This window comes from Andrographis paniculata, unplaced genomic scaffold (genome assembly GCF_009805555.1).
Source record: "Andrographis paniculata isolate CXL003 unplaced genomic scaffold, ASM980555v1 Contig49END, whole genome shotgun sequence".
Taxonomy (NCBI): Eukaryota; Viridiplantae; Streptophyta; class Magnoliopsida; order Lamiales; family Acanthaceae; genus Andrographis; species Andrographis paniculata.
The window spans coordinates 2,409,511-2,427,380 of record NW_026137583.1 but is presented as its reverse complement, the minus strand read 5'-3'; the positions used below and the strand labels follow the sequence as shown (position 1 = coordinate 2,427,380).

The window sequence follows — 17,870 nt, the reverse complement described above, 5'->3', positions numbered from 1 at the left end:
TAATTATATTTATATTAATATATTCATAAAATTAAATTATTATTATTAAATACTCGCTCCGGTCTCAGCTAATTTATCCATTTTAGTTGGGACACAGAGTTTTAGGTATTATATTATTAGTAAGTAATAAGTTTATTAGTATAAATAATTATGATATAATAAAAATAATTATATATTAAAATTAAGATAATTAAATAGTTTAATTCAAATAAAAAATATATATAATTTATAAATTTTAAAATATAATTAAAGTATATAATTATATTTCTAAAAAATAAAATGGATAATTTATGTGAAAAATATAAAAATAGTAAACAAATTAAATAGAAGGGAGGGATATATTTGTAGTGTTTTATTTCTGAATCATCAATCATATAAAATTAATCTTAATTTGTTAAATTAAATTTTTTCTCAAAACTTCTATTTAAAAGTAAAGTCACATTTCTTATCATCGTTATTATGCAATCTAAGTATATAATAATAAAGATAATATATTGAAGGTCATTACAAATGAGATATATCTCCTCTATAAAAAAAAAAAATATAAAATAAAAAATAAATAAATAAATAAATAAAAATTAGTTGATACAATACTTTTGAAAAATTAAATAATGTTAAAAGTTAAAACCGACCATAATATTTTGGGTCTTGGATAATAAGTGAATATGAATGAGGCCCAAATTGGAGTTGAGACAGAGACGAGGGAGGGAAGGGCTCCGTTTACAATCGGTGAAATCGCCTGCCTCTTCGCCTACTCTCTACTTCTGCTTAGCGACGGAGTTGGCAGAGCTGTCTGCTGCTGCTGCTGCTTCTTCTTCTTCTTCGTGGGTTGGATTGGATTGGATTCACTTCACTTTCACTTGGTGTAATTATAATTTCTGTCGGTGCGGATTGGCGGTTCAAGGGTTTGTACAACGCTAGACAGAGGTAGGTAGGTTGCAGGATCTTACTTCTTTCGAAGCAATTTCTGGAGTGGAGTTTTAGCTTATCTGAGGGAGCCGGTTCTGCAATTCAAATAAAATCAAATTAAATTCATGTTGGTGCTATTGGGTATGGAGTGGGACGGGATTATTGCTCCTGCTAAGAACCGCAGGTAGATGAATTAACAGAGCCAAATCCGAACTTCAATTCGCTGAATGCATCCTTTACCAGTCGTTGCGAATTCTTCAACCTGATAGTACTACTTTTGGGCGCTCGTTCATTCATCCCTCAAACTCCTCTTGCTCTTCTGCCACTCCTGTTGCAGCTCTTGCAATTGAACGGTAATCACCTTCTCTGTTGTATAATCTAGGGTTTATCTTTGCAGTATATTATAGTTATTGTTATTACTTGTGTAACATTTGTGAAAAACTTTGGCCTTTTGCGATGTTATTAGTGATTTTTAATTCTAAATATTTACTTTTGATTTGGATTCTGAAGATGTGCTGTCGAATTGAAGGCATCCTATTATATACATACATAACCCTACTTCTGCTTGATTGTTTTCGTTGGAATGCTTCTTTCAATTGATTTGCAGCTAGATGTGTTTATATGTCACTGTGTGTGATGGTTGCATTTTGCCACAGTTCTTTGTTCTGAATTTGATTTGTGTAGTTGTTTCCGTATGGGTCCATTGGATATTTAGTTTGTGTTGGGCATAAGCTTGGCCCCAATATTAGAAATTCGTTTGATGAAAAATTTTCCAGCACCTTTACACTTCCCTAAATATTCCCAGTTGAAGAATTATTTGCTTTCTATTCGTCTGTTCGACCATCAGTACTTAGACAACTTTTACTCCGTCTAAAGTTAATTGGAAGTTTTTGATTGAGCTCTAGATCTGAAGCCCTGCAGCAGCCCTCCCTCTTCCTCTGAAATCCAACTCATATTGCTTTGAAAAATGAACATCACAGATAACACAGTCACAACAAGAAATAGGTAAATTTACACACAGGATTGATTCATAAGCTCAACCTTAGTTATTATCATGTTGTAAAAAAGTGATCTTTGAGAACAGCTAATAAACTCTGTCTTTGCTCAAATTAGTTATGTCTTAATTGAACGAGAGGGTATTTTTAGTAGCTCTTTTGATCTGGAATAAGAACGGTTTTCTTGATGGATTTTATCAAGAAACTAGAGAAAGCCCAGAGCTTAAAGTAGATCGATATCTTTATTATTAGAATCCGGTGTTGGCCGTTTTTGGTGTTCTCGCCTATTGCTTGGTTACTTCATTCTATTTCACCTTGAATTGTTTCCATTATATCCTACACGAAGAAGCATTTCAGACGTGGGTGATTGTAGCTCAAAGGTTTTAACAGTCTGATGATATTAAAACAAGTAATCAAAATAATGTAGATTCATATTTCACAAATTTGAGCACTCTCTGGGGAAAATAAGAAAATTATGTTGAGGTAGTTAGTTAAAGCAATGCAATTGCTGCTAGGATGAGTATTTTGGGAATAAAAGCAATAGTCATAGCAAATAATCCAATAATGTAAAATAGCCTGTCTTTGTCGTCCTTAATCCTTATCCTCGTCACAGCCGAGGCTCCTGTACCACTTCCATCTTAACCTTGTCCTCTCCTTGCTCCTGCCCTCTATCATTATATTTGATCTATAATCGTAAACATAGTATTTTTATTTATTCCCCTAACTCCAATCAATTAGAATAATCACATGGATTATGATCCTATACTCCAAAGCTAGCCACCCATTACTTAATTTATCAATGCCTTGTTACAAAATTCTTCCTGTGTTAAACTAATCCAATTGCAAAATTTTAATATCTTAAAATGAAGACATGGCTATTCCCAGTGACTAGGAAGTTTTTTTCGCCCTCCTGATCAATGCCGACACGTTGATCCCTGTTTGATCTCTTTCAATGTTTTGAAAAATTCCTCAGAAACATTACGACTTAGATATTTCCCTCAGTTACTTTGTTGTTTTAATATCAAGATAGTGAACTGTTTACTATCTGGCATTTTTGTGTGTTCAATGCCAATGGTTGACTTGATCTGGCACGTTTCTCATCAGATTAATGCTGGGTGTAGTACCTCTCATTCTGATATATCTCTAAATATTTTATCTACATGGTTTCTCTTTTAATTCTTTTATATCTATGTAGTATGCTCTCTGCTGTTGATTATTGTTGGTCTCTATTTGTTTGGTTGATTTATCATCTTTGCCCTTTGGGAGACATTAATATATGTTTTATTTTGGACAAAGATCTGTACAAATGTAATCTAGTCCTATGTTTTCTATATTCCTGGATACTCTGTAGATAAAATGGGCAAAAAGGTGAGGAAAGCAGCAAGAAGTGGCCAGAAAGGGAAAAGGGGTCCCTCTGCATCTCCAAAAATAGCTGTCCAAAAAGACACAAGAGCTGCTGAAACCCCTGGTAATGGAGTTTCAGATGTTAAAGATAGAGGGTCATGTTCTCATATTGATAAAGGAATCAATTTGGACAAACTTTCTACCAAATTAGGATCTTCAGATTCTGTTACTTGTGAAGATTGTCGGGGAAGTGTTGATGGAAGAATAAAGAAAGGAAAAGGTAAACAAGGTAAATCAAAATCTGAGTCGAAAGCAATTTGGATTTGTTTGGAGTGTGGACATTTCTCATGTGGAGGTGTTGGATTACCAACTACACTGAATAGCCATGCTGTTCGACATGCAAAACAGAACCATCATCCTCTGGTGATCCATCATGAAAATCATCAACTACTCTGGTGTTTTTCCTGCAGTAAACTGATTTCTGCTGAAATTTCTGATGATTGTAAACATAAAGATGTCTTGAATGAGGTTCATAAAATACTGAAACGTCGGACCAGTGGGGGATCAACTGTAGATGTTGAAGGTGTTTGGTTTGGAAGTGGTAGTGTGACTAGTTCGGTTAAATTAGATTACTCTCTAGGAGTTGATACAAATGAGAGAGCTGGTTTTTCTGTAAGGGGGTTAGTTAATTTGGGAAATACATGCTTTTTTAATTCTATCATGCAGAATCTACTAGCTATAGATAGCTTCAGGGACTACTATTTCAACTTAGATGAGTCTTTTGGTCCGCTAAGTGCTGCTATAAAAAAGTTTTTCCATGAAACCAGTTCCGAAACAAACTCCAGAAGTGCAATAAACCCTAGATCATTGTTTGGTAGCCTGTGTGTTAAAGCACCGCAATTCCGGGGATATCAGCAGCATGATAGTCATGAGTTGCTTAGATGCTTGCTCGATGGTTTGTCCTCTGAAGAATTGAGTGCAAGAAAGCACACCAAATCTAATGATGTTTCAAACACAGATCCCACATTTGTTGATGCTGTATTTGGTGGAAAACTGTCTAGTACTGTTAGTTGTTTGGAATGCGGGCATTCATCTACTATTTATGAACCATTTCTGGATCTCTCACTCCCAGTACCTACAAAGAAGCCTCCAGCAAGAAGGATTCAACCTGCTACTCGAGGAAAGAAACCTAAGTTGCCTCCAAAGAGAAGTGGAAAGAATACCTCTAAAATCAACAAAGAAGTCAGTGCTGTACGAGGAGATGGCGCTTCTGTTCGATCAACCAGTGAAAATTCTTCAGGGGAACTACCTACTGCAACACCAGGTAATCTATTGACGCTATCTCTGAGCGATTCTACATTTTCAGATTCTATTGATCCAAATACTATAGCTCTTGATATGGGTTTCGCAGCTGAGGATCTTTCATCTATCCAAAATCCCGAAGATCAACAAACGGCTCAGAATGCTGGGGAGCAGTCACACTCTTCCGATAACTTTGCATTTGCATGGTTGGATTTCCTTGACTCAGATCCAGTCTCACAAGATGATGATGTAGCCTCTGAAATTGATGCAGTTTCAGCAAACCAGGGATTTACAAATCAAGATTCTCTTCCAGCTGACACACCTTTGTCTATAACACTGAATAGTACAGATGACGATCTGGGAAATGCTGTTTCAGCATCATCCTTTAATGATGCTGAAAAGTTTAATTCCCTTGAACCAGGTGTACCAATGCAAGTTATGTGCCAACTTGAGGATAAGCAAAATGCAAAACCACAATGCGATCAGATGACCACTGCTGAATGTACTTCTGAGGAAGTTCTTTATGATGCCGATTTAAGTTACAGTTATGAATCATGCCAACAAGTTTGCTCCAAAGATTCAAATGCTTCATTTAGGAACAATGAACTTCCATCCCAGATTCAGGATGTAAAGCTGCAGTTGAGTGAAACCCCCTCAAAAAATTCAACCCATGAGGAACTTTTCCACTGCGGTGCTGAGATAAAACCAATCGCGGAATCATGCAAACAAGCTTGTACTGGAGATTCAAATGCATCAGGGAGGAATAATGAATTGACATTAAATGTTCAGCATTCTAAAGATAATAAAGATGGTGGGCTTCCAAATGAGAAAGGTGTTTCATCTAGTGGTAATGTATTGCAATCAAAATATGAGGTATCTCCTGTACTTGCCAAGAATGACGGGAGGGATGGTGAGCATCCTTCACAGATTCAGGATTCTGAAATTAGGTTGCTTCCAAGTAAAGGGGATGCTTCTACAGGTGAGCAACTGGGAACTGAACTTGATGTATCATCTCTAGCACTTGGCGATGAGCAAGATTACTTGGGCTTTGATGGATTTGGAGATTTATTCAATGAACCTGATATTTCTTTAGACCATAAGCCCTTGGACCATTCTGATGGCAATGATGGTAAACCTAAAGTAATTGGAAATTGTAGTGACTCTGATCCTGATGAGGTTGATAATGCTGATGCTCCTGTCTCTATTGAGAGTTGTTTGGCGCTTTTTACGAAACCAGAACTTCTTTCTAAGGATGAGCATGCTTGGCAATGTGATAATTGCTCAAAAATTTTGCAAGAAAAAAGAAATAGACTGAGAGGGAAAACTCAAATGTCAATGTCTGATACTGTGTCAAATGGTTGTCAGGATAGAAATTTACATGGTTTGGTGGATGCTAGCAACAAACCGAGAACTATGAATGAAAACCTTAAAACAGAGGCTGATTTTTCAGATGGTATGTTGCTGGAAAAAAATGAAAGGAAATATGAGAATGGGAAATGCATAGTTGGAAACCATTCAGAAGATGGAATAAATATGGCTGAGTTTCATTCAGAAGGTGCAGAACCTCAGATGAAAAATGAATGTCCTGGCACTGTAGAATGTTCACCACCATTCGGTAATGCAAAACTTAATCCATGTCATGGAGATCGTGACTCTGATAAGCATGGAGTTTCCAATCGCAATCTTGACTCTAGAAAGTACGAATCAGAAGGAAACGGACCAAATGAAGCCAGCTCAGAATTTTTTAAGGTGAAGAGGGATGCAACTAAGAGTATACTTATCAATAAGTCTCCTCCTATCTTGACGGTCCATCTCAAGAGGTTCAGCCAAGATGCTCGGGGACGCTTGAGTAAATTGAATGGCCATGTGAATTTTAGAGAGACACTTGATCTGAAACCATACATGGATTCCAGGTTCGCTTTGATAACCCCATTCTTTTCTATTAATTTCTTGATGATCCATACTTTTCTACTGTTCTTGGTTGGAATCTTTTCCTCTTTTTGGTTGTTTATTTATTTATTTGGTTGAGGGGAGGGGGTTTCAGGGAATTCATTTTTTTTGTTGTGAAGGTTTTCACCCCTAATTTGCTGTTGGAACCCCCTTGCCAACATATTGATAAATATACTGTATAGTTATTTATAGCCATGAGAGTTGGTACTAAGTTTTTGAAGTATTGTACTCTTGTTTTTGAGTAGCTGTTGAGGAACCAGTTTGCCTGTTTAGTTTCTTGGGGCCTGCAATTTGCCTTTTAAGTTCTCTTATTTGCTTTAAATTCATCAATGCTGAGACCCAGTTTATGTGTTGGTGGTTATTATCATACTGTCAATAATTCACATGAGGGGATACCTTTCATTTTTTCTTACTTTCTTTCTTCCATTTTTTATTTTATTTTGTTTTGTTTTTATTTTTATTTTTATTTTTATTTTTTTTTGAGTAACTCATATATGACGCTTGTTACAAGTCCATGTAGAACATGTTTTAGCTATTGGTATAAAGGCCAAGGACTAACTCATGTTCTCTCCACTATATAAGCCATGTTAGTCATACCCAGCTTGTCTCCGTGGTTTCTGAATGTCATCAATGTCAATTATTAACTCTATTTTCTTTGCTTGCTCAAGATGTTATACAATGACATGCATCTTACCTCATTTTGTACCCTTTCATCTCTTAGTTTTCTCCTTATTGATAGTTATATTTTTACATTCAAAACTCCCCCATTTCTTTTCTTTGCCCTATCTTCTTTCTCTTTTATATTTCTCTTCATCATGTCCTTCCATCATCCTTGGTGGTGGGTTTTGGAAAAGGGTGTGAATGGTAGTGAAGTTGTCAGTACTATTCATTAATGGCATCTAGCATGTCCTGATGCCAAGAGTTCCCTGGATCTACGATATCACTAGCCTATGAATTAGCACAATAACTATCATATATATATATATATGTATATAATATGTTATTTTTTCTGAAATGCCTCAAGCTAAATTGCACTTAAAGTGTACGCGCCTCAAGTGTGTCTAAGTATAGCAAGTGTCTTCATAAGAAAGGTTTTGGGCCGGTCCTCTACAGTCCAAGATTAAACATCTTATAGCCCTATGTGTCATGTCATTGCCTATCTATTTCCATTATGGTCGTAAGCTCCATAGGCAACTAATTAGTGAGTGGGGTAGATGTTCCAGATTGCCTCAGGTGTGGTGAGCATGCAGGAGCAAGGTGCGGTATAAGCTGTGACTGATGGTTTCCTATACATGTGTGTTTATACTGTGCTAGTTAGTAATCATAGGTTTCCATTTATCTTACATTTTCTTCGATTATCATAACAATAGTTTATGCTGGCAAGAAACTGCACCTCCTACTACCTTATAAAACTGAGTTTATCTTTCTATTCTTTTAGTATATTTCCACTGTTTCAAATTTTGTTCATAGTGAATACTAAGCTGGAGATGATAATTTAGATGGAAATTTCATGTTTTTATGTGACATCGATTTGTTTTTGCTTTATTATATAAATATATGTATGTAATTCTGTTTTAAATTTGGTTAAAGTGCCAAGTATATGAAGCTGTGGTGCATGTATACTTGTTTTATTATTCGAACACCTTTGGTAAAGATCCAATGGCTGGTTATTCAACATCTGCAAAATAATTCAATACAATTTTGAGTTTTGAAATGTCTTTCCACTTTTATGGGCAGGTGCAGCGAGAACAATAATAAGTTCAAATACCGTCTAGTTGGAGTGGTAGAGCATTTGGGAACAATGAGGGGCGGGCACTACATAGCATACGTAAGAGGCACCAAGAAGCTGGGAGATTGTGTTTGGTATCATGCAAGTGATGCGTATGTGCGGGAGGCCTCCTTGGAAGAGGTTCTTCGCTGCGAAGCCTATATTTTGTTTTATCAAAGAAATTGAGTATAATCACATCATATTTTACATATTTATTCATTTTCTTCTCACATTGAGAGAGAGAGAGAGAGAGTACTAACTAGTAGTATACAATTTTGGTGATGCTGTGCTGTGAAATTGTAATTTATAGAGATGGATGAGGAGTTTGTTGCCTGCCTGCCTGCCTTGTAACCTCAATTTTTTCAACTTTTGTTGTTTTATTTATTATTACTGTGTGTACTCTCACTCACTCATTTGAGTTCAATATTAACTTCTTTGTTGTTTAATTTATTTGGGGTTGAGAATGAGAATAACGAGACTCATTGTGGTGTGCTGTGGTTGTTTCTCAGAGGTCATTTATGATTTTCTTTACATGTATATATACATATGTTTTTTTTTTTTTTTTTTTTTTTTTTTTTTTTAATGTTTCAGCATTATTTATTAATAATAATTTTTTTAAAATATATGTTAAATTAAATGTTTGTATTTTTGACAAAATATTTAATTTTTGTAATTAACTTTAGAATATCAAAACTCCAAAATTTTTTATATAAATGGAGCAATCAGTAATCTGATGTCTATTTGTTTGTCTGTTTAGTGGTCTGTCGACTGTTCTTTTTGTTGAATTTTTTTATGTTCCGCGTACATCTACAGTGATAATAAAACATTAGCTCCAAGAAATGTGAAGTGCTTTTATTATTATTATTTTGATCAGTCTCCGGTAATTTATTTTTTTCTATTTTAAAAGTAATAATTTTTTATTTTTTATTAAACTATTTAATCATCTTAATTTTAATATATAATTATTTTTATTATATCATAATAATTTTGATTAATATATTTTTAATTATTTACTAATTACACACTGTCTAACACTCCGTGCACAGAGGAAGTAATATATTAAAAGACCTAGGGTGCGTTTTGCGGCCAAATAATTGACAGAAAGAAGATAGTAAATCAAAATGGTATGAGATATCTCAGCAAATAAATATTGGTATATTTAGTTAGTCAATTTTGTTTTTGTTTATTTTTGTTAAGACACGCAGCCGTATATATTGTATAGTTAGTGTGTGTATGCATGTGTAGTTAAGGTGTGGATGTTTTTTATTGGTCAAGTCCTCCTATAAATATGTAGTGCTATTTGGAATGAATTAAAACACCCAATTCCCTCATTCTCTCCCTGTGCGTGCTCCTTCGTCTCTCTATCCACATTCATTTATTACTATACATATATATCTTCATTATATATCTATATATATAATATTCATATACATACCACATCCACTTATACATACATACATATATATATATATAATATACTTACCAACTTACATATATTTATATACCCATATTATATTATTATTTATATAACAATTTTGATTTTTTTATTTAAATAGTATTTAAGTGCATACTTTATGAATTAAAATAAATTCTTTTATAGAAATTTTTTAAGGCAGCAGCTGCCCGCTATCTGAAAATAACATAAATTCAACCCTTATACTACCAGGTCATCTCTTGGGGGACAAAAATAAAAAATAACATAATGAAGAATTATTTGATTGTTCTCTTCGTCTACTAAATACATTCTATGAGCATATGTAATAGAATGTTTCTCGTGTCCATCTCATTGGATATGAAAGTTTCTTCTTTCATATTTTTATTTTTATTTTCTTATAGTTAAATAATCGACACGCAATAGATTACTTATCCATATCATTTAAATGCATAAAGCTTGAAGGAAGCTCTACAAAGGCAAATACAGAGATTTGGAAATAAGAAATAAAGGAAAACATATTTTGATTGTTGTGGTTGGATTGCTAAACTCATAAGACCATCCACACACCACGTCGGATTAAAAAAAAAAAAAAAAAATTAAAAATTATTTTTCTTTAGTGCCAGCTTGGAGAGCTGACTGCTTCTGCAGCAACTCCATAAAATTCTGACATAAATGTATTCTTGCCATGTGTTTTAATTTAATTGAACACATAGCAAAAAATAAAAATAAAAAATTCAATTTTAATTATCTTTTATATATTGTATTTTTATTATATAAATATTTATTAATAATTTTTATATTTTTATATTTTATAAAATTTTATTCTTTACAAAATGATACCAATATTGATATATTTTTTTAAATAAAATTTTAATTAAATATAATCAATTAATAATAATAAAAATTTAATTTTTTAATTATCTTATAATTTATTCAATACTCCCTCCGTCCAGTCAGAAAGTATACATATTTCTATTTTGGGACGTCCAATTACAAAGTAACTATTTCATTAAATACCCCTACTTTACATCACATCATTACTTTTATACCAAAAAAGTAAAGGCAAAAATATCATTTTACTACTTCTACCTACCCACTATAATTAAAATACTATTATTTTTTAATCTCCGCGTCAAAAGTAATTTTATACTTTTAGCTTGGACGGAGGGAGTATAATTTATTTTATTTTCTAAAAACACATAAATACAAAAAATTGTACTATAAAATTAAATTTTCACGTCACATTAATAATAAATATTTGTTATTGTTTATAAATTAAATTATTAAATAAATAAATACTACTAAATATGTATATTAGATAAAAATTATTATTATTTAAATTATTTTAAAAATATATAATTTAATAATATGGAAGAAAAAGAAATTAAAATTTGTGTAAATGAGTTTCTTTGCTGAAGGTATAAAATGAAATGAATTTCTCCTGTGGCAGAGAAAGAATATGACGTGAAAGAGAAGAGAGAGGCTGAAGAAACCCATGTTGGGTTTCATTGATGCGGATGGCCTAAGTACTTTCACCCTCCACGTACTATATTCAGATTTTTTCATTGATTACCACTGCACATGGTCTGCTCTGAATACATTCTCTCAAGAAAGAGTATGCAATTTTGGAGTTTGGAAGAATTTGGATTTAAATTTTTTTAAGTTGAAAAAAGTAATTTTTGAAGTTAGAAAAGTGTTTATTGATAAGAATTTTAGAATTTTGAAAGTAATAATTGTTACAATGATTGTATGGTTTGATGGATATAATATTTTACTATTGATAAGATAGAAATATATTTTAATTTATACGTAAATAGAAAATAATAATTAATAGAATTAATTACCAACATTATTATTATTATTATTATTATTATTATTCTTATTATTATTATTATTTATTATTCTATCTGTCCCACATAATTTAGGTGTATTAGATATTGTATAAAATAATTAAGAAGTGTATTAGTAAAAATAATTAATGTATAATAAAAATAATTATAGATTAAGATTAAATTGACTATATAGTTTAATTAAAATTAAAAACTTTATAAAATTTAAAATTTAAAATGTGATTAAAGTGTATAATTTAGGACAGACGAAAACGGTTCACAGTGATCGCAATTTGTTTCAGAGGAGACAGGTTATTAGACAACCCTCTGCAACTTCTGTTTATTAAGAGGAAAGCTGAATTTATTTCACGAGTTGAACTGTATGCCAAAGATTGGAATTGGATTTTATTCCCACAAGTGGGCGGGAAAGCCGTAACCAGAATAATGCCCGACAAGGCCAATGGTTGAAAATAGATCTGTCTAATAAGTTCAGACCAACAACTAGAGAAAACGTTATCCTATATATTGCTTCGGTGGTAAATTTTCAAGTGACTTATGTACGCAGATTAAGGTAAATTAGCATTTTATCGATATATAATGTAATAAAGTAATGTAATATCCATTTTATCCTTGAAAAATAATGTGAAAAATAAACACTAAGGGTGTGTTCGTTTGATAGATTTGGACAAAATCCCACTATTCATTCAAAATTTTCCTCCAAAAAACATCAAATCAAATACCTAATTTTTTATTTTTTATATTATACTAAAAATCAGTTTTACATTCAAAACATCACATCATCACCTATTTATATCACATCATACAACTATTCAAATTTAAAATTTTTACTATTCAAATCCCCAAACAAACACACCCTAAGAGTATTTTGATATTTAGTTAAAGAGTTACTTTTTTCTTAAAAAAAATGAGATGCTTTAATTTGGACAAACTAAAATAAAAAATGAAAAGTTTATTAGTGGACGAGAGTATTTTTTAGATGCAATTCTCGAATCTTTTTCAGATATTAAGTCTGTCATCAAGTCTGCTACATATAGTACAAATCTTGAAATTGTCATTAAAAAACAAAGAACTTGATTTGTTTGCAAATAAAAGTGATAAACTTGTTACTGATGGAGTAATGTTTGCTAGGAGTAGGTCATAGGTTAAGAAATAAACATAAAATCAAAAGAATCATGGTAAGGTTAATGCGAGACCTAGGTCTAAGTCTATTCCTAAGAACAGAAAATATTACAATTGTGGGGACTTTAATCGTTATGCTAAGTAATGTCTACATTCTAAAAACTTTAGAAACCAACATTATGAGCATGCTAATATAACTATAAGCAATAGATGTATTGGAGATATTTTCATGGTTAAGCGAAATTGTGCTGTTGTCAATGCTATATGTGCTAACGAGTGGTTACTTGACTCTGCGTATACTTTCCATATGTCTCATTTGAAAAATATGTTTACAAAATATAGGTCTATTTCGCATGCCAGTGTTACAATGGCAAATAAAAAACTTTGTAAAGTTATTGGTATAGGTGATATTTGTCTAAAGTTCGACTTTGGCTATGTGTTAACCTTAAGCAATGTTAGGCATATTCCTGATTTGTGCAATAATTTGATTTCATGTGCTGCATTAGATGAAAGTTGATTAATAGGAAAATAGAGAAAATTGTGTTATGAAAGTCTTAAAAAGGTTTATTTGTTGCATTTAGGGCTATTAGACAAAGTAATTTGTATGTTGCTTATGATGAACCAAATTGCATGTCAAATGTAAACTTTGTTGTTAATGATAAAACTGAATTGTAGCATAGACGATTAGGTCACCTTAGTGATGTCTTGAAATCTTAAAGAAAAATAGTTTTCTTAGAAATAATAAGATTACTACAGTACATTTTTTCTGACTCGTGTGTTTATGGTAAGCGGCGTAGGGTAAAATTTGATTTGTTTCATATCCCCAAAGTGCCTAAATGTAAAGATGTGCTTGAATATTTGTATACTGATGTGTGGGTCCAACTTATGTTCCTACTTAAGGAGGGAGTTGTTGCTTTCTGTCGGTAATTGTTGAATTTTCACGAAAAGTTTGGATTTTTCTATTAGAACAATAATAAGATTTTTTTGAAAATTTTAAGCATAAAAAAAGTAAATATAAAACCAAACAGGTAAGCGCATTAAATTTTTTGAGAACAAATAATGGTCTTGAGTTTTACAATAAGTTGCTTGATTCATTATGTGCTAAATCGGGTATAATTAAATATAAAACAGTTCCTTATATACCCCAACAGAATGAGGTGGGAGAACGAATGAGTCGAACTTTTATCAAAAGGGTGAGCAGCATGTTAAACTCTTCGGATCTTTCAAAGAGTTTTTGGAAGGAAGCCCTCTGTAGGTTGTGGGCAAAAATCCTTGGTTTGAGGGAAAAATTATTGAGGTGCGAACCGAAGTCCCACATTCGAATATTTGAAGAAAATCTTAACATCTTATATGTTTCATATGAACTTCACTAGTATGAAGTCTTTTAGAGGAAGTTCAACAATAAATCTGTGCGGATTCAGCCTAACATGGACAATATCATATTAGTGTTGAGTTGACACAGTCCCTACAGTTGTATTAGAGCCCGGTTTGTTGGTAAAGTAGAATGGAGTTGACACAATCCCAACAGTGGTATCAGAGTCCAGTTTGTTGGTGAAGTGAACAGGATGATATAGGACATTGGTTGTGGTAGTTGGAAGCCCTCGCCCTCATTGACCTTGTGATTGGAGCCTATGGTGTGAATAAGGCGGCCCAAGGTAGGTGTGTAAATCAATGAAATATCATTGGAGGGGAGGCCTATTTTGTTGGTTTTTGGTTCGAGGGGAAGATTGTTGGGGTACAAACCCATATGTTGAAAATTGAAAAACATTTATACCTTATATGTACTACATAAATTCTACTAGTATGAGATTTTTTTGAGAAAAATCAAAAAAAAAATCTACACCTTGTAAGTGTCACATAAATTCTACTAATACGAGACTTTTCAAAAAAGACCAAAAATAAATCCGTACAGCTTAAGCTAAAACAGGCGATATCGTATCAGGGTCAAGTTGACCTTGTACCCAACAACGACCAAGCTTCTTGTGCTAGCTAGTTGAAATTGTCGAGACAGAGAATAACGTAACCTTCCATCCCAGGGAGATCTGTACAGTCAATTCTAAATAGCCTGCAGAAGCTTTACTTAATTCAATTGATCCCAGAGCAAAGACAACCGAATTGATTATTGTAAGCATAACAGTCTGCGGCCTGTTACACTGCTTTTGTTTTTAGATGTTCAGATTTATTCTCCGAACGAAGAGTCAACGCCGTTTTAGGAATAGAATTGTTGTAAGAGATTAGGGATTAGGGATGGCTGTTGCGTATGCAGCTGTTCTTTCTCTCATTCATGCCGTCAGGCGCGTCCAGAGGCACGGACTCTCTTACAGGCAACACGTCGATCAAATAGGGGAGATGGGCTGCCTTCTGCACGATTTTCTGAAATTGTACTCTCTTGAAGACATCGAAGAAGAAGAAGAAGAAGGAACAAGTAATATTGAGAGACAAATTGTGGTTCTTGCTCATGAGGCAGAAGATGCGATTGAAGATTATGTGATTCAGAAACATGTTTATGGATCAAGGAGTGTGTCATCCTCACACATTCAGTTGCTGGAAAGAGTCAAACAATATCTGAACTCATTATTGAGGAAAGTCATGGAGATTCCCGAGTTGAGAAACTTTGAAGATCAAGAAATGATATCCTGGAAGAGAGATTTAGTAGGACTTGAGACTGAACAAGATCATGTCTTGGAAAGCCTCATTCAAGGGGATTCTTCATGTCTGGTTATTCCAATAACTGGAGTGGGCGGTATCGGTAAGACTTCATTGGCTCGATCTATTTACGAAAACAATCTTGTATTGCATCACTTTGATGTCCGAATTTGGATCACAATGTTCCACGAATGCACGGTCCGAGATGTTCTTTTGCAAATACCTATTTGTAAGGAATTGCAAACTAAGAGTGAGGGTTTAGTTAGTGAGAACGAATTGGGGGAACTGCTGCAGGCAAATTTACATGGTCGCAGATATCTAATTATATTAGATGGCATGACGAGTTTGAAAATTTGGGATGACATAAGTAGTTTTTTCCCAAATGACCACATAGGCAGTCGAATTCTTGTAACAAGTAGGCTATCAAGTGTTGCAACTTATTATGGCTTTCTAGGCCTTAAGATGCGGTTTCTTGACGAATCTACAAGTTGGCAATTGCTTTGTCAAACAACATTTGGAAGAATGAATTGTCCTTATGAATTTGAGCATATAGGAAAAGAGATCACTCGAAAATGTAAGGGCTTCCCCTCTTGATTGTTGTCATTGGGAGTCTTCTAAAAAAATTGGGTTTGATTCAAAAGTATTGGAAGGATGTAGCGAGAGACATGAACTCCATTTTGAATTTGGAAGATTACGAATGCTGCCTCAACATATTATCTCTGAGCTACAAATACTTGCCTGAACATTTGAAACCATGCTTTCTTTATATGGGAATTTTTCTAGAAAATCAGGAAATTCGTGTTCTTCAACTTATCAAACTTTGGATTGCCGAGGGTCTTGTTGAACCCGATCGTAATAGCAAGAGTTTGGAAGAGATTGGTCAGGATTATTTAAAGGATCTCATTGACTGGAATTTGGTTTTAGTACAGAAATCAGGAGCAATAGGAAACTTTAAAACGTGCTATCTTCATGATTGTATACGTGACTTATGCTTAAGGATTGCTCGTGAAGAGAAGTTCGTGTATGCCTCAAGAAATCATTACATTCCACAAGACATCCTTAATGAGCATCGCGTTATTCTTCTTGGGAACCATCTCTCTCAAGAATTTGATATCTTATATCCACTAAGGTGCCGCACTCTAATATGCAGCGGTGGTAATTTGCCGCAGCTAGAGGATAAATCATTGCATGTATTGGACGCCGTTCATATAAATTCTTTTGAAGATATCTTTCAACATGCTGACCTCCGTTACATTGGATGTCACACCACCTCTGTGTGCAGAGTTCCTTCAACCATATCCAACCTTTTGAGTTTGCAGACTATAATTTGCTGCAACAGTAGTATGGTTTCAGCCCCTATGGAAATATGGAATATGAAACATCTCAGACATGTAGAATTTAGTGAAATTTCTCTTCCCGATCCACCTTCATCCACAGCCAAACCAGACGAGCAGATCTTGCCATGCCTACATACTTTTATGAGAATCGTAAATTTCAGTTGCTCGGCTGAAGTCCTGTGGAGGATGCAACGCGTCAAGAAACTAAAAATCAAATATGACGGGACAGAGGGAGATTATTGTATTGCAAATCTCCATCATTTCTCGATGCTCGAATCATTGAAAATCTGCTTCTGTCTGGACACAAGTAAGAACTTAAGGTTGCTGCGGCGTCTTTCTTTTCCAATCTCTCTTAGGCAGTTGAGTCTAGACAACCTTAAGCTTCGTCGAGCTGATATGAACATAGTGGCCTCTTTGCCTAATCTTGAAGATCTCAAACTTAAGGGAATCACTTCAGGAAGCTGGTGGGGACGTTTTCGAATGGGATTTTGCTGTCTGAAATCTCTGAAAATTGTGTCTGGTGATGAAGTTGGTGGAGTTTCTCATCTGTTGACCATTCCTTTGGAAATTGGAGACATTCCAGGTCTAAGAGTGTTTGAAATCCGTAACATCGGAGCAGTGACAGCCATTTCAGCAGCAAAAATGTTGGTGGATAGAGAGAATTATGGGATTGAAGGCCTTCAGGTTAAAGTCTCCTTTATGAATAAACAGGAAATGCTGCAATTTAAGAGATTGCAAGAATTGTCAAACTGGTCAATAAGCACCAATTTTACAGTGGAAGCTGGTCCAGAAATGAGAGTGAGAAGTGATTTTTGTGAGTTGTTGATTTGAAGTTTTTGTAAGCAATGCAAACTCTCTATTCACTATCAGCATGTGTTATTTTGCTTCTTATTCTTCTGTTCGACAAAGCCACCTTTCATGCTACACATTGAAAGGGACTGACCACTTGTTGTTGTTTATAGGGCACACCTGAATGCTTGCTTCCAAAAGTTTCAGCACTTCTTTCTTCACAACCTCGTTCATAGATTGAAGTGACCGGGTGATCATTATATTTCTACGGGTTTATCATATCTTTCGTTTTTTAGCTAAGAATTTACTAACTATTTGTTGATGATAGTCTAGTGAGTCCACTAGGGCTAGGTTATCCCGGCTACTTAGATGGATATATATATATTATATTTATAAAGAGTAAACCATTTTTTAGTCCGGTAACTA

The 17,870-nt window shown here is 33.8% G+C and overlaps 3 protein-coding genes across 4 annotated transcripts; all 3 read left to right on the top strand.

The window, feature by feature from the left end:
* The first annotated feature begins 675 nt into the window (after positions 1–675).
* LOC127252879 (ubiquitin carboxyl-terminal hydrolase 2) lies at positions 676–8,714 on the top strand. 2 transcript variants are annotated; one of them, XM_051277242.1, is made up of 4 exons: positions 676–1,262; positions 3,256–4,572; positions 4,660–6,463; positions 8,238–8,714. In XM_051277242.1, the coding sequence occupies exons 2-4, from the start codon at positions 3,261–3,263 to the stop codon at positions 8,452–8,454; spliced, it is 3,333 nt and encodes a 1,110-aa protein (XP_051133199.1). In that variant the 5' UTR covers positions 676–1,262; positions 3,256–3,260; the 3' UTR covers positions 8,455–8,714. The 2 variants fall into 2 exon arrangements, with proteins under 2 accessions (XP_051133199.1, XP_051133200.1); XM_051277243.1 differs by having other exon boundaries at positions 3,222–4,572.
* A 6,205-nt stretch (positions 8,715–14,919) lies between these two features.
* On the top strand, positions 14,920–15,912 carry LOC127252930 (disease resistance protein RPP13-like). Its single transcript, XM_051277319.1, has one exon. It carries the CDS (start codon positions 14,920–14,922, stop codon positions 15,910–15,912), a length of 993 nt encoding a protein of 330 aa, XP_051133276.1.
* Positions 15,913–15,983: 71 nt separating this feature from the next.
* Positions 15,984–17,870, top strand: LOC127253121 (toMV resistant protein Tm-2 netted virescent-like). The gene is made up of 2 exons (XM_051277558.1): positions 15,984–17,469; positions 17,618–17,870. The coding sequence occupies exons 1-2, from the start codon at positions 15,984–15,986 to the stop codon at positions 17,626–17,628; spliced, it is 1,497 nt and encodes a 498-aa protein (XP_051133515.1). The 3' UTR covers positions 17,629–17,870.

What these genes read in the sequence shown, in the direction of transcription:
- LOC127252879 (XM_051277242.1), top strand. Translation starts at nt 3,261, where the DNA reads ATGGGCAAAAAGGTGAGGAAAGCAGCAAGAAGTGGCCAGAAAGGGAAA. An exon ending in ACTACCTACTGCAACACCAG is followed by an intron (nt 4,573 to 4,659) that starts GTAATCTATTGA and finishes TGGGTTTCGCAG; the next exon opens with CTGAGGATCTTTCATCTATC. An exon ending in AAACCATACATGGATTCCAG is followed by an intron (nt 6,464 to 8,237) that starts GTTCGCTTTGAT and finishes TTTTATGGGCAG; the next exon opens with GTGCAGCGAGAACAATAATA.
- LOC127252930 (XM_051277319.1), top strand. Translation starts at nt 14,920, where the DNA reads ATGGCTGTTGCGTATGCAGCTGTTCTTTCTCTCATTCATGCCGTCAGG.
- LOC127253121 (XM_051277558.1), top strand. Translation starts at nt 15,984, where the DNA reads ATGAACTCCATTTTGAATTTGGAAGATTACGAATGCTGCCTCAACATA.